This window comes from Camelus dromedarius, chromosome 8 (assembly GCF_036321535.1).
Source record: "Camelus dromedarius isolate mCamDro1 chromosome 8, mCamDro1.pat, whole genome shotgun sequence".
In the NCBI taxonomy this organism is placed as follows: domain Eukaryota; kingdom Metazoa; phylum Chordata; class Mammalia; order Artiodactyla; family Camelidae; genus Camelus; species Camelus dromedarius.
This window is the reverse complement of record NC_087443.1, coordinates 35,036,780-35,051,614: the sequence shown is the minus strand read 5'-3', so window position 1 is coordinate 35,051,614 and position 14,835 is coordinate 35,036,780. Positions and strand designations below refer to the sequence as shown.

The 14,835-nt window shown below is 38.9% G+C and overlaps 1 protein-coding gene across 4 annotated transcripts in view; it reads left to right on the top strand.

Moving 5' to 3' along the window:
* The window catches only part of MYPN (myopalladin), a 73,427-nt gene that overhangs the window by 24,865 nt on the left and 33,727 nt on the right, over nucleotides 1–14,835 (top strand). For all 4 annotated transcript variants that reach the window (XM_031461205.2, XM_031461200.2, XM_010985799.3 and 1 more), the window contains 4 exons: nucleotides 2,066–2,241; nucleotides 4,889–4,940; nucleotides 8,043–8,157; nucleotides 9,331–9,402. In XM_031461205.2, coding sequence (XP_031317065.1) covers nucleotides 2,066–2,241; nucleotides 4,889–4,940; nucleotides 8,043–8,157; nucleotides 9,331–9,402 — 415 coding nt within the window. The remainder of the gene's footprint in view (nucleotides 1–2,065; nucleotides 2,242–4,888; nucleotides 4,941–8,042; nucleotides 8,158–9,330; nucleotides 9,403–14,835) is intronic.

Sequence of the window (14,835 nt, the reverse complement as noted above, 5' to 3'; positions counted from 1 at the left end):
CACATGAGCAGAGGTTTGAATGTAGGGGTGAATATGACATATTTATGGAACAGCAGACAAAAGCCTGACTCTTCGGAAGTTGTTGAATAGGTGAGCATTCTTAAATGTGCTTTAGAATGTTGCTTTATAAATGGTGGGAGGGAGGGGTTAAAACACAGAGTGGTTAGATCTGAAATTATAAGAAAGATTAGCAATTGCCAGGACTCCTTAATTTTTGACATTGTATAATGGTAACAACTCCCCACCTAATTACTTTCTATTATGATGTTGATTAACAATTATTACTTTAAAAAAATGAAAACAATTATAAAAAGGGGTACACTGAGGCATCTCTTTTCTACCTGTCTTCTTCCATCTTATTTCCCCTCACCCCAATAGGTAGCCACTTTGATTTTCATTTCATTCTGTCCAGTTTTCTTTATGCAGACATGACTATATCTTGTTTCTCACCCTCTGTGTTAGTTTCCTAGGGCTACTATTACAAAGTACCATAAACTGGATGGCTTATAACAGAAATATACTGTCTCACAGTTCTGGAGTCTGGGTGTCCAGAACCAACGTGTCAGCAGGGTTGTGCTCCCTCTGAGATGCTGGGTAAACTCCTTCCTTGTGTCTTCCGGCTTCCAGTGGTGGCTGTCAGTCCTTGGCCCTCCTTGGCTTGCAGCTGCATCTCTCCAATCTCTGCCTGTGTTATCATGCCATTTTCCCTGTGTGTCTGTGTCTTCACATAAGGTTTTACTTTTCTTAAGGAACCTCATTCATATTGGACTAGGGCCCTCCCTAACAACTTCATCACAACTTGATTATATCTGCAAAGACCCTATTTCCAAATAAGGTCATATTCCCAAGTGCTGGGTGGAGGTTAGGACTTCCACATATCTTTTGGAGAGGAGGAAATTCAACCCATAGAACCCACATTTCTGATACAAAAGCTAACAATCTACAAGCACTATTTTGTGCCTTATTGTTAAAATTTTAACTATATATCTTGGGGTTCTTTCCATATTAGTACATAGTGATCTTTCACATGCTTTTCAGCACTGCATAGTGCTCTATTATGTGGCTGTACCACAGTTTATTCCATCAGTCTCCTAGTGATGGACACTGGGTTATTTTAAATCTTCTGCTCTTTGAATGAGTAACCTGTACTTTTGTCATTTTGTATTTATGCAAGTTTATCTACGTGATAGATTCCTACAACTGGGATTGTTGGGTCAAAGGACAAATGCATCTGTAATTTTGGCAGATAATGCCATATTCCTTTCACAGGGGTTGTACCATTTTACATTCCCACTAGCAATGTATGAGAATGGTAAACTTGAGACTTGCCAGTCTGTTACATGAGAGATCATATTTTCATTTAATTTTAATGTCTTTTTCTCTTATTATGCACCTTCACATTTAAAACATTATTTTAGGCATTATTTTGTGTAAACTTTTGGCAAAAAAACTGTATTGTAATGAAAATTTCTAATGTCAACCATATACGATTATAATAAAATACATAACCCATAAAAATATACTTAATCTAAGTTATTTGCCAGATTTGGGCCACTCTTGGGAAAACATGGCCCATCTCCTTTACTCTGATGACTCAAATAACAGAATAAAATAATTTTCATTTAGCTAGGTCCGAGGCAATTTATAGTAGGGAATGAGTGCTCAACTTCAACTTCACAAACCTTTAATATCCCTTAGATTATCTCCAAACAAGCTAAAGTAGCACTTACTTAAACGTAAACTATAGAAAGCAGTAAGTCTGTTTAGAAGAAGCCAAGTTCCACAGCAAAAAACCCTGCTCTCCGTGGCTGTATTTGCTGTCTCATCCATCTTCTCTCAGTCATACCAGTCTCAATAGGAGCTGCTTTCTAATTTCCTGAATAAAGCATCACTGTGATTTAAATACTGTCAGCTCCTCTCATTGTTACAATGAAATTACACCATAATATTGGCTTGTTTAATGTTTTGACTGTAAATTTGTCACAATTTTCTTCTTAGGAAACATCTGGAGCCATTTATGTTATCAATTCTCACATTTTAGTCATGCCAATATTCTTCCCTGTAGGTGGTACTGTGAAGGCAAGGAGCTTGAAAATTCCCCAGACATTCATATTGTCCAGGCAGGAAATCTGCACTCACTGACCATTGCTGAAGCCTTTGAAGAGGACACAGGACGCTATTCCTGCTTTGCTTCTAACATCTATGGGACAGATTCAACTTCTGCTGAGATTTACATAGAAGGTAAAGCAAAATACTCCTGGAGCACAGCACTTACTAGTAAGATATATAGTTATAATAAATAAATATTTATTGAGGGCCTATCTTCCACCTACTCTTCAGTGGGGATAATAGCAGTGAACCAAATAGGCAAAATTCCTAAGTTTATGGACAGAAGGAGTTTGCATCATAATTGGAGAGACAAAAAATAAATGAGGTAAATAAATAAAATATATAATGTGATAGGTACATGAAATGGTTCCGATCACCAATTTCAATCTGTGTGTGTGGTAGGGGAAGTGGTTCTCACACCACCAACAAGCAATTCTCCATGACACCAGTCTGGCGTCCTACAATTTAACTCTGTTCTGACCATCTACCAGGAGATAGTGTCAGATTCAACAAGTGACGGGCTCAGTCCTACAAGACTGCTCCCACCCCACTTCCGATGCCAATCACAAGTAATAGGTCCCAGATTACCCACAACTTCTGACTTGGCTACAAATTGGGAGGTTCTCACAAACCCCTCCTTGAATTCAATTAATTTGCTAGAGTTGCTCACAGAACTCAGGGAAACACTTATTTACATTTACCAGTTTACTAAAGGGTGTAATAACACAGATGAACAACCAGATGAAGAGATATATAGGGCGAGGTCTGGGAGGGTTCTGAGCACAGGAGTTCTGTCCCCACAGAGCTAGGGAGTGTCACCCTCGCCCCAGTGTGGCTGTGTTCATCAACCTAGAAGCTCTCAAATCCCCACACTATTGTGATTTTATGGAAGTGTCCTCACACAGCCATGATCAACTATTAACTCCATTTGTTGCCCTTCTCCCCTCTCTGGAGTATGAGGAGGTGGGGCTGAAAATTCCAAGCTTCTAGTCATGGCTTGGTCTTTTGAGTGACCAGCCCCTACCCAGGAGCCGTCCAGAGTCACCTCATTAGAACAAAGGATGCTCTTAGTGTTCTCATCACTTGGGAATTTACTAGCATTTTAGGAGCCCAGTGTCAGGGACAGGGTCAAAGACAAATATTTGAACAAGAGATGCTAATTATCAATCACTTAGTAAATCATAAGAGTTTTAGAAACTCTGTGCCAGGAACCAGGGGCAGAGACCAAAATATATGTTTTCTATTGTCTCACAGTATATATGAGCACTATAAAAAAGGCAGAAAGCAAGAAAAAGGGATAGAAGGTATGTGTATGCATGTGTATGTGTATGTGTGTGTGTGTGTGTGTGTGTGTGTGTGTGTATAGGCTACATTCTAGACAGGGTGGTCAGTGAAGATCTCACTCACCCAGTGACACTGAAATGAAGAACTGAAGGAAGTGAAGGAGTGAGCCACAAGATATTCAAGGGAAAACACTTTAGGCAGAGAATTCAGCAAGTGCAGTGGCCCTGAAGTAGAAGTGTGCCTGTCTTACGGTACAGAGATGAGCCAATGTGGCCATGTGGAGCAAACAAGGAAGAAAGTAACAGGTGAGGTCAGAAATTCAAGATGGGGTAGAGGTGGGAAGAGGTAGGTGAGCAGATCATGTAGGTCTTCGTAGGTCATTGCAAGCACCTGGCTTTTACTCTGAAAGAGAAGGTAAGCTTTGGAGGATTCTAAGCAGAGATGTGACATGATCTGCCTTAGCTTTTAACAAGGTCACTCTGGCTCTTGGCTGAAAATATACCACAGTTTTCAAGGGTAGAAGAAGGACAACCATTTGGGAGACTTGGAAAGGCATTTATATCAGCAACAAACGTATTTTGGGAAGAAATCAAATTATGTACCTTATATGTTGACCTAAGGTTTTGTTCCTATTTATCACATCCTCTTGAGATTTTTCTGTGAACCATTCTTTAGTACTTTTATTATCTATAATACTTTATGGATGCCTTGCTTTTAGCACTTAAATATTGTATTATTATGGTATAAAGACTGGAACTGTCTCCTTTATATCTCCAATACCTTATGTAGTACAAAGTACACAGTGGGTATTTAATAAACATTTATTGAATAGATGTATGGATAATGATAATAATAATGAATAATGAATGAATAGAAGTGTGTTACATGTTTTCATCCTCAAATTTTGGGGGTACAATAAATACTTCCAGATTTAGCTCTGTTATATCTTCCTGGAATTCACTATCTTGAGAAGTAAATCTGGGATCAAAACTCTGCTAACAGTGCTGAGATTGGATTGCTGATTTTTTTTTAGATTTGTGGCAACAGAGCCCCAAACACCCCCACTCCCAAGATGAAGTGTGACTTGTTAATATTAGGGCTGGGCGGAAGAGCATCCACCTACACCTACAATGTTTGGAATCCAATGTAATCCCTTCTTTTATTTAATGTGTGTAGGCCAAGAGCAAGAGGATTTATGGACACCACAAATTTCCATAAAGTCTCCTCTGTTAGTCTAAAGGCATCAGCAGGTGTTTTATGTACAAGAGCATTTGGAATTTGGGCCAGTTAATTTGAACTCTGTCACTAACTAGCCATGTGGCCTGAGCAAATACTTCAACTACTTGGGGTCTATTTTCTTATCTGTAAATTGGATGTTAGTTTAGGGAATCACTGAATTTATTTCTAGGTCTAAAATTCTATAGGTCCTCAAGCGCCTAGAAACCAGTTTAAGAAACTATCTTAAAAATTACATGTCTTGTTTTTATTTTTCCAGGGGTTTCTTCTTCTGACTCAGAAGGGGACCCTAATAAGGACGAGATGAATCGGTAATTCTAATTTTCTATCTTACAGCCTTAGCATCCTCAGAGTTGCTAACTGTTTAGGAGAACTTGAAGAGGGTGGCTCCAGGGCACAACCTCAAAAAAAAAAAAAAAATTGGGTGGAGCTGGACAAAAAACACTATGTCTTTTGCTTCTCTTGCTTAAAAGATTAATTTTAACATTCCCAACATTTGAAAAATGAAATATCACCCAAGAAATATCATACTTCAATCTACAGAGTAAAATCCTAATAACTCAGTGTTTCAAAAAAATTCATGTTTTCTGACTAAAAATAGTACCCACAATAACACACAATCTGGTGATCCTAAATTACATATACGAGTGACCTGGGCAAGTCATAACATCTTTTTGCTAAACAATTGTATTGAGTACTGAAAAAGTTACATCTATCCACTATTACTTTCCACAACCATTGGTTAAGCACCTACTCTACACCAGGCACTTCACTAGACACACGGGGTACTAAGAAAAATCAGATGCTTCCTGCCTTCCACAGCCTAGCAGAGGGAAACATATGCATAGCAAATATAGCAAAAGATGTATAGCATACATACAAACAGTGAGAGTAATAAAGTGTAATAGACTGTGATATAACCATGTGTAGGGTGTTAAGGACTTGGCACAAAGACTCTTTATTGGTTGAAAAGGGAAAGAGAGATCAGAAAAGGCTTAGCAGAGTTAGTGACCTTGAGCTGAGTCTTAAAACAACAGTAGGTAGACATCCCCAAACAAGGGGAAAAGGTATTTCAGGCAGAGAAGGCTGTGGACAGAAGGCATGGGAACTGGAAACAGACACAACAGCCATCCCTTGAGATTACTTGAAACAGATAGCAATATTTGGAAGTCTGGCTAAAGCGCTGTTAACTGTGTTTGCATATCCTGCCCTCCCCTACAGAGGCAACCTCTTTTAATGGCAGAAAAAACATCTTATTCAAAATCCTTTAGGTATGCCTACCTTAGAATGGTAATCTGCCTTTATCTTCTGTGCACATATGAAAATTCATAACCAGAGTAAACGATTTCTCTCTTTAACTCGCTTCCTTATCAACCTCATGTCTTCAGTTCTTTCCTACCTCTTTACACCAGTCTCCCCCTCACAGATGCTCCAACCTTTTTCTCTCTTTTCCAGTTTCCAGACTGCAACCAGTTACTCTCTAAAAGATAATTCTAATCTTATTTCCCTGACTTAAAAAAAAATCATTATTTACGGGAAAATAAAAATCAAACACAAAACCAACAACAACATTTTAAAAAATCCTAACATGGCACACAAAGCTTTATTCAATAGAGTGTCAACCGTGCTTTCCTGCCCTCTCCTTCTCCATCTCCTCATTCCACCTCAGGCTCTCTGCACTGCTGCCATCTCACTCAAACAATGTGCGGTTCACTTTCATTCCTTTGTTCAAGCTGTTCGCTTTGCTAGGAGTGCCCTATCTCTTCTACCTGGCAAACTCTTATTTATCCTTCAAAACCGAGTCAAGTTCTACACTAAACTCCTCCTCCACTGCACATTCATCACTCCTTCCTCAGAACTCTCATAACACAGATTGCAAACCTAATGGATATGAATTTGATATACAAACTTAAATAAGAAAGAAATAGCTCATTTGTAATCTACTTGTAGTAGTCAGGATTTAGCTCCACGTGTGTGTAACAGAGAACCAAAATAACAATAACTTAAATAAGACAAATATTTTTCTCATTTACATAAAAATATGAATTTGGCTGGTAAAACAGCTCCACATTCCACTGGGTTCCAGTCTGCTTTCAGCTTTCTGCTTCATCTCATTCTAAGATGTGACTTCATCTTCTTAGTCTAAAATTGGAGGGATAAAGGACATGCCCTACCCACCTTTTAAGGTCATCTCTCTTAAATCACATACATCACTATCCTTCATATCCCATGACCAGAAAATAGTCATTTGGCCACAGCTAGCTTAGATGACAGATGGGAAATGCAGTCTTTATTTGGAGCAGCCATGTAAAGAAATCAGGGATTCTGTTAACGTAGAAGAAGAAAACAGATGCTTCAGGAACACTGACAGCCTCTACATCATCACATAATTCTGCCCTGAGAACCTATCCTCCCTAGCTCTGGGGAAAAAATTCCATCAGTCATTACTGTGTGTCCCTTTTCCCCTCCACAGTTGTGCAAAGATCCCTGGGATACAAACATAAAGACAGAGACACAGATATAGATATAGCTTGATATTAAATACTGCTCTAAGCCTCTTACATGAATTATCTTATTTAACCCTCACAAAAACCCTATGAGGTGAGAATTATTAGTTTCGCATTTTAGAGATGAGGCAGGGGAGGTAACATCTAACACAAGAGAAGCCCATCCTGTCATGGGTCATCTATCCTCACAGGTTTAAGGGTAAGAGGCCCATGTCCCAGACTTCAAGGTCCCTTCAAATCTAGCGCTTTTTCCCTTCCTGACATGCTTGGATACTGATACCTTTAGCAAGAGTGGAAGCCTTTAACCAAAGGGTTGCCATCGCCTATGGACCCAGGTTCTCCCTCTTGTCAGGTTCTCCCTCTTGTCAGGTTCTCTGGCAAGACCCATGGACCGCTCTCTTCTCCAAAACAAAACTAAAATAAACTCCCTCCTGCAGCGTTTTCAAGAGTATTTCCTGGTTCTCCTGCCTGTCAAACAATCTCTCTAGTTTAATTTGCATAAACCTGAAGAGCTTGTTGACTCAGGCTATTTCTGCTTTTCGCCGTGCCAAAATCCCAGAAGCAAAGATTTATAAAGCCTGGCCCCTTACTTGAAATAGGGTAGGAGGAAAAATACAGAGGGCAACAACAAAACAAATCCCAAAAAATTTTTTGCACATACTCTGTCACAGCACTTGTCTTGAATCTCAATTAGCTGCAAACATGCAGGGAACTCAAGGACAGAACTGAGGTTTTATTTTCATGTTTACATTGCCTAACAAAGTGTGTAGCAAAGAAACCCTCAGTAAATGTTTGTGCAACATCAGTGAACAAAGATTTCTGTAAGCAGTGCTGAAAGCTTTGCTGAAAGAGTTTTCACGACAATGACAGGTCTGTTCTATAATGTGTATTTTAATCATTTCTCAGAATCCAGAAGCCAAAAGAGGTGTCATCCCCTCCCACTACTTCTGCAGCCATTCCTTCAGCAGCACCCCAAGCCCAGCATGTGGTGGCCCATCCCAGTGTGTCAACCATCCAGCAGGTACAAGAGTCAAAGTAAAACACAAGTGCTATGGACAGTGATAGGCAGGCACTGTGACCATGACTATCTTGTATGGCATGAGCGTGTTCTCCTCTGTTGCAGCTTCATAATGCTCTTGGGCAACATGCTTCTACAATCATGATAATCATTTTGTACTTCTGATGTATGATATCAGTGGTTCCCCTGGCTTTGGGAACATATTTTCTAACTTAATAGACAAATTTCACAGGAAAAAACACCCTACAAATTAGTCTCTGATATTCCAGCTTCATGAAGTGCATTGATTACATATACAATGAGCTGCCAGCTCTTACACTCGCCCAAGACACTGTATCATGATACTCAGTTTCATGGAACTATAAAAATTTTTTTACTTTCTAAGATAGAGCAACCATGAAATTAATTTTTAGAAAACATCAAAGGCTCTCATCCTTCAAGTTAACGATGATGATGATAATAATAATGATAATAGTACATGCTTGCTGTAAAAACATTTTAAAAATACAGAAAGTATATTAAGTAAAAACTTTAATCAAGGTTCTACTCCTCTGCCCCAACTCATTGGATGGAGGTACCTCCTGTTAGTTTCTAGCAGATAGTTCTGGACATCTTCTATGCATATATATATGTATGTATGTATGTATATATATACACATATACATATATTATGCATATACTTTAAAAATACAAAAATCATACTAATCTAAATATATTTGTAATGTGTCATTGATATACTTAAATACAAATATTGATATATATATAAAGATCTACAACCTCTTAAAAATTTAAGGAGAATTACTTACCTAATCATTTAGCAATGCAGAGGGGTCACATTTTAGTTCTAATTCAGTAGTTCTCAAACTGTGATCTGTAGAGCCTCAGGGCGTCTATGGAACCTCTTCTGGAAGTGAGGGTTCATTACATAGCTCTATGTGTGAGGGGGTGGGGATGGGCAGCACATATTTACAGCCACCATCACCTAGAAAGAAACACAATCAGTTCAGCACAAAATGTGAAGTCTGTGATTTATAGACTTAGAAAATGTCAGTCTTTGGTTAACTAATCTAAATTTCATACACCGAATTCTGTAGATTTGCTGTATCTATCTATCATCTATCTACCTACCTATTTGATCATCCTAGTGACAGTCTATTGTTGGTTCCTCTCTAACAGAGTCAGAGCCCTACCAACTATCTGCAAGGATTGGATGGAAAACCTATCATTGCAGCTCCTGTGTTTACAAAGGTAATCAAAATGTTACTTCTTTTTGTCATGGCATTAAACACACCACAATACTCAAAGTTGTAGGGTCCAAAATTTACTGACTTTATCTCAGGACTTGGATCTTTTATAAGTATAGTTTAGGGTTTCGGGGTTTTTTGGTAGTTGTTACCATGTCACTTCAGGTTCCAGATTTCTAATAACAGTTTGTGTAACAGACAAAGGAAATGCCATCCTCACTCACCACATTGATCTCTACGGCCACCCAACTGCTGTCAAATACAGCAGCCACACCGAGGGGTCAGGTGATACATTTCTAGGCACTTACAACTCCAAAGGTTTCTCCAGATGTCTTTGGTGCCCAAGGAGATGGAGTAAAATGCTCCTAGGAGGCTTAACATAAAGCCTCACTTGAGAACAAAGAGCTTTCTTTTTCTAATCCATGGTATCAACTATTGTGGTGGCATCAGATTCTGAGTTTCATAATCTTTGTATTTGGAACTGGAAATTTTCCTCAGGTACTGTCATTTACAAATAAAAACAAAACAAGGGAGGGCCAGAGAGATTAAGCAATTTACCCAACATCACAGAACTAGTTAGTGGCAGAATCAGGACTAGAAACAAGCTCTCCCAATCCTGTCTATTGTTCTTTCCCTTATATAATATAGATTTTGTTTATATAATGCCCAAGACAATAAATTCAAAGGGGAAAAACTGAGTCACATTGGATTTGTTTTGGTGTTATAAAGACCACATGGATGGAATCTACGCCTGCATTTACAGTTTATCCTTTGTATGAATACCAAACTTAAGCCCAAAGAGATTTTAGCCTCTCAGAAGTGTGCTTTAGTTTAAAGCAATGGCTCTCAATCAGGGTTAATTTTGTCCACCAAGGGACATTTGTCAATGTCTGGAGACATTTTTGATTGTCACAACTAGGGGTTATGCTGCTGGCATTCAGAGATACTGTTGAACATCCTGCAATACAAAGGATGACAGCCGCTGGCAACAAAGAATTATTCAGCCCAAACTGTCAATCAGTCCTGGGGCTAAAAAATTGTGGTTTAGCACAAAATGGCAAAAATGGTGTCTTTTCTGATGAGCACAGATCCTAAAGGAAGAGCTAAACCCACAATTTCCACAGAAACATCCATTTTAGGGAAGTTCCACCATTAGCTCAACCAAGATGGTTTTCCAAAATCAAGCAGAGTCTACAGTGAGACATGTTTATCCATAACCGTATCAGGTCAGCGAACATGTTTATGTGAAACAAGATGGCCTCTCAATTTTTCAGGTTTGTTGTTTCTTGTAACCTGCTTTTGGAATTTAAGTTTTGCTATTTTCAAAGACTCGAAGTAGGAAAGCAACATGTTTTGACTTGAATAACAGACTTTGATGAAGAGTTATAAGTGGACCTTTATGCGTGTATGCGTGTGTGTGTGTGTGTGTAACATAGCTAACAGAGCTACCTCTAATTGTCTCTTAGTTCACTGCTAAGTCACCTAGGCTTAAAACAGAGCTTTACGTGCCCAGAAATCAGGTACTTTGTCTTACCCATTTGTCACACTCTTTGTCAGACAGTGCTGACTCTTCAAAGGCAACTAAACCACAGAATAATTTATATCCAGTCCCCAACTGAAGTCTCCTCCTCTCTTCTCCAGACACCAGAGAGGTATCCTCATATCCCTCTACTCACTTTCAGATCTTTTTGGGTGCTCTGTCTTGCCTGCATCTGTATAGCCTGGCACATACCTTGGTACACAATTTAGCACAATGATAAAGCTGTTAACTTTTCTGTCTCTCCCAAGCACCTTGAAGGCTATCTCCAATATCTATATAGAAGTCCCTAAAGGTTATAATAGGTCCAAAGCCATTTTTATTATTCCAAAAAAGTCCAATAGAACTTTAACACTTATTCTTCACATTTAATTTTCGTGGACTTGGTTAGCAACAAGTTTAGCTGCTTCTGTGTGGTGACTGATTACTTCCTTCTAATTAGATGCTGTGATGTGCACATACATATATATATGCCTTTGATAAACAAAAATGGGGAAATGAATTAGTCATTAGTATATTTTGTTTGTTAGATAAATCTCCAAAAACATTAGATCCATGGTGGGAAAACAGTCCTAAGTACAAAGACCCAAACTATGATGAGGCTTTCTCATCAGAGAAGTGAAGTGTGTTTCTGCCTCCATAAATGGGATCGGAGTTGTTCAGACGCAGGGCACCAGGATAGGCTGTGGCTCAGATTCCAAAGGGACTTATCAGCAACGGTGTGCTTGCGTTAGTTTCCATGAGTGAGGGCAGGATTGAGGTCAAAGTCACTGCCAGTGTCATTAGAAAATTTCTGAGTCAGAGCCACTGATGATGGTAATCACGTGGCATGAGCCATGATAACTGATCATTGACATATGTTTGTTCAGGTTATTCCTGTCCATTTACCTCTTTAGGGACTTCTGGCATTCCAGTCCCTATGAATCACTTTCCATATTGCCCAACAAAACATTTCTTTGCCAATAATGGCAAGAAGCCGTTTTTTTAAAAAGCAATGATTAGAAAGCAGAGCTGTATTTAACTCCTTGTACTTCCTTTGGTGATAGGGAAGTACTGGTATTATCTTCCTTTTAAAGAAGGTTAAAATGAAAAGGAGGGTTGGCCAGCAAAACAGTGGTAGAGTTTGAGAGAAGCCTGGGGGTCCATATGCTAGTTCACCACTCTATTCATAGGTGATACTTTATGTTTTAAAATATTTTATGGAGATAAACTACCCTCCATCCTCTATACAGTATCAAAAACACTCTCACTCTGTTTAGGAGGGGTGGAGGGAATGGTACTCACACTTCTTGAGTGTGAAGGGAGGTAGATGATCAAATTAGAATCTTACTCCTATCACTGCTCCCACTCCAACAGCAGCTGCTCTGGCGGGCTTTCAAGGCTGCAGCAGGCCTGGCTCCAGCTGCTTCAGCAGTAATTTGAAGAGTGCAAGGGGGCAGGGGAAGTGAGAATTTGAAGAAAGGCACTTCATTATATAATAGCAGAGGCAGGAAACCCTGAAATAATCAAGCTGGTGGTCAGATTCAGATTTCTGAAGATTACATGGACCCCTCTTCCCAATCTGATAATTCCAGAGACTTTTCTGACTCAACTGTTGCACTGGGCACCCTGAACAATCTAGGGGTAAAAAAGGTCTTCAATCGAACAGTTCTTAATCAGGAAAAACTCCTCTGATCCAACTCCAGCTTAAAGCACTATACACATTCACTTTCAGCATCTCCCAAGGTGCAAAAATAATAACCAGATTTTAAAAAAAGAATTAAATGACAATATGAACCTTGTTGCTGACATCTTTTAACCAATAAGGGAGATAGATGCCTTTTCTCAAGGATGTCCCTGCATTATATTTGTGGGTATAGACCTACTAAACAAGAACTGTGTTATTCCAACTCACACAGCACCTGGCATAGTACTTTGTACAAGGCAGGCACATAGTAATATTTATTCTGTGGTGAATAACTTCTGTTTTAGCTAAGAAGGAATTATTAACTTTAATTGCTTTGTGGCTTCAGGGTGTCTTTAGGAGGAATAGAGGGGGAAAAATATCCAATATCAAATGGCCAGGGAAGACATGCTTCTCAAGACTCTGTGTTGTCAAGTCACCCTACAAAGAATATCTTCCCGGGTGATCAGTATGGTGATGACCATGACAAGAAAGATTTGCACTTGGGATACTGTTTACCTCAGGAGGTTGTAGGTTTTAGTTTTAGTAATTTTAGTTCAGATCCATAATTCCTAGTTAAGACTAACTTAATCTTTGCTAGCTGGGGAATGTTTCATGTCTTATTCATCTTCAAGAAAGTCTAGATGAGCATGATCAAGTCTGTATATAATGTGCCATTAGTAACAGCCTAAGACATACTGCTATGTTGACTATGGCCCCATCTATACCATGTGCATATGGTGTAACTGATTTGGACCTGACGTGGGCCAGTTTCTTCTCATGAGACTTTTGTAGGAAAGCACAGTTTTCAGCAACAACAACTATCATTGTTCTTCAAACTATAACTTTCAGCAAGCTTTTCTAAGTGGCTTGTACGATGACTCTTGGCAACTCCTTTACTGAGTATTGATGATATGTCGCACTGGAATGCCTCCATCTCATGTCACAGACAATTAGCAGGCATATTCTATAACTGTAGTATCTCAGGTATCTTGGCTGGACTCTCAAATACAACACAGGTCTCAGCCTTCAATGTCAAGCGAATAATTACAACCAACTAATGTTAATCTCAACTGTGAGTAACATATTCTCTCAAGAGGTCCTTTTGCAAGCAGGACCTTGGTGTAAGACTGAGAATTGGCGCATATATCTGAACTGCAAGCCATGTCAGAATGTATAGATTGACCTCATTCCCCTTATACCCATTTTAAAAATGTACCCATTAAAAAAATAAATATTTCATTTATTCAATCCCTTTGGCCACCACCACTTTTTTTTTTTTAAGTTTGCTTTGGTTTTCTAATTTGTTTGCCTCAAGAAGGAATAAAACTCCATTATGTATGAATCCCAGGGAGGTGTCTGACTGCCATTAAAGTTTTCAATAGGCCCCCAAACTGCCACTTTAGCAAAGAATTTGCTCAGATGTCAGGGTGGAGGGCATATTCACCAGTTTGCTGGGAACACCCAAGAGTCACTGATATTCCCTGCTTACTGAGAACATTCCATTCTTGTTACTGAAAGCTATTGTTTTGGTATAGACAAAGAATAAACAGGTTTTTAATCAAACAGTTTCTTATTACTTCAGAAACCACTCTGTGCAAGTCCCATTCTGAATTACTTCAGCAAAAAATTTGGGAATGCAAAAAAAAAAAAAAAGGATAAAACATTAACTTTGAACCATAGCGCCCCCTGGCTGTCACAATATCAACTTACACACCCTTCTGAGGTAAAAGTCTACCATAACTAAAGCCATGTGGTTATCCCCACCCCTGTATTCCTCAGACAAATGCCATAAACATGATAGGGCCATGCACAAAATACTGTAAATTGTTAAGACAAGAACTGTAAACAAGCACAAGATACATCTGTAAGAGTGAATGACAAAAGCAAAAAAACTATTGGCTTTCCCCTTCTCTGAAGCAAGAGCCAATATTTCCTAAATGTAGATCCCCAAACTGTAATAACACAAAGCCATGCAGGCTTGTTGCTAACAGTACTTATAAAGGAAGTTAATCATAACCTTTCCATGTTTATAATCTTTGGGCCAAAATAAAAAACAAAAATAAGCCTACACACATGCGAAAAGAGCATCTCATAATCAATTGAACTACCAACTACACAAATCAATGTGACTGACTTTAAGCTCACAAATCATGATGAGTGAAAGAAAAATGTGAGTTCCATTCTCTCATAGAGTCTATTATAGAACATACTGATATCTTACAATGGAAAGTGGT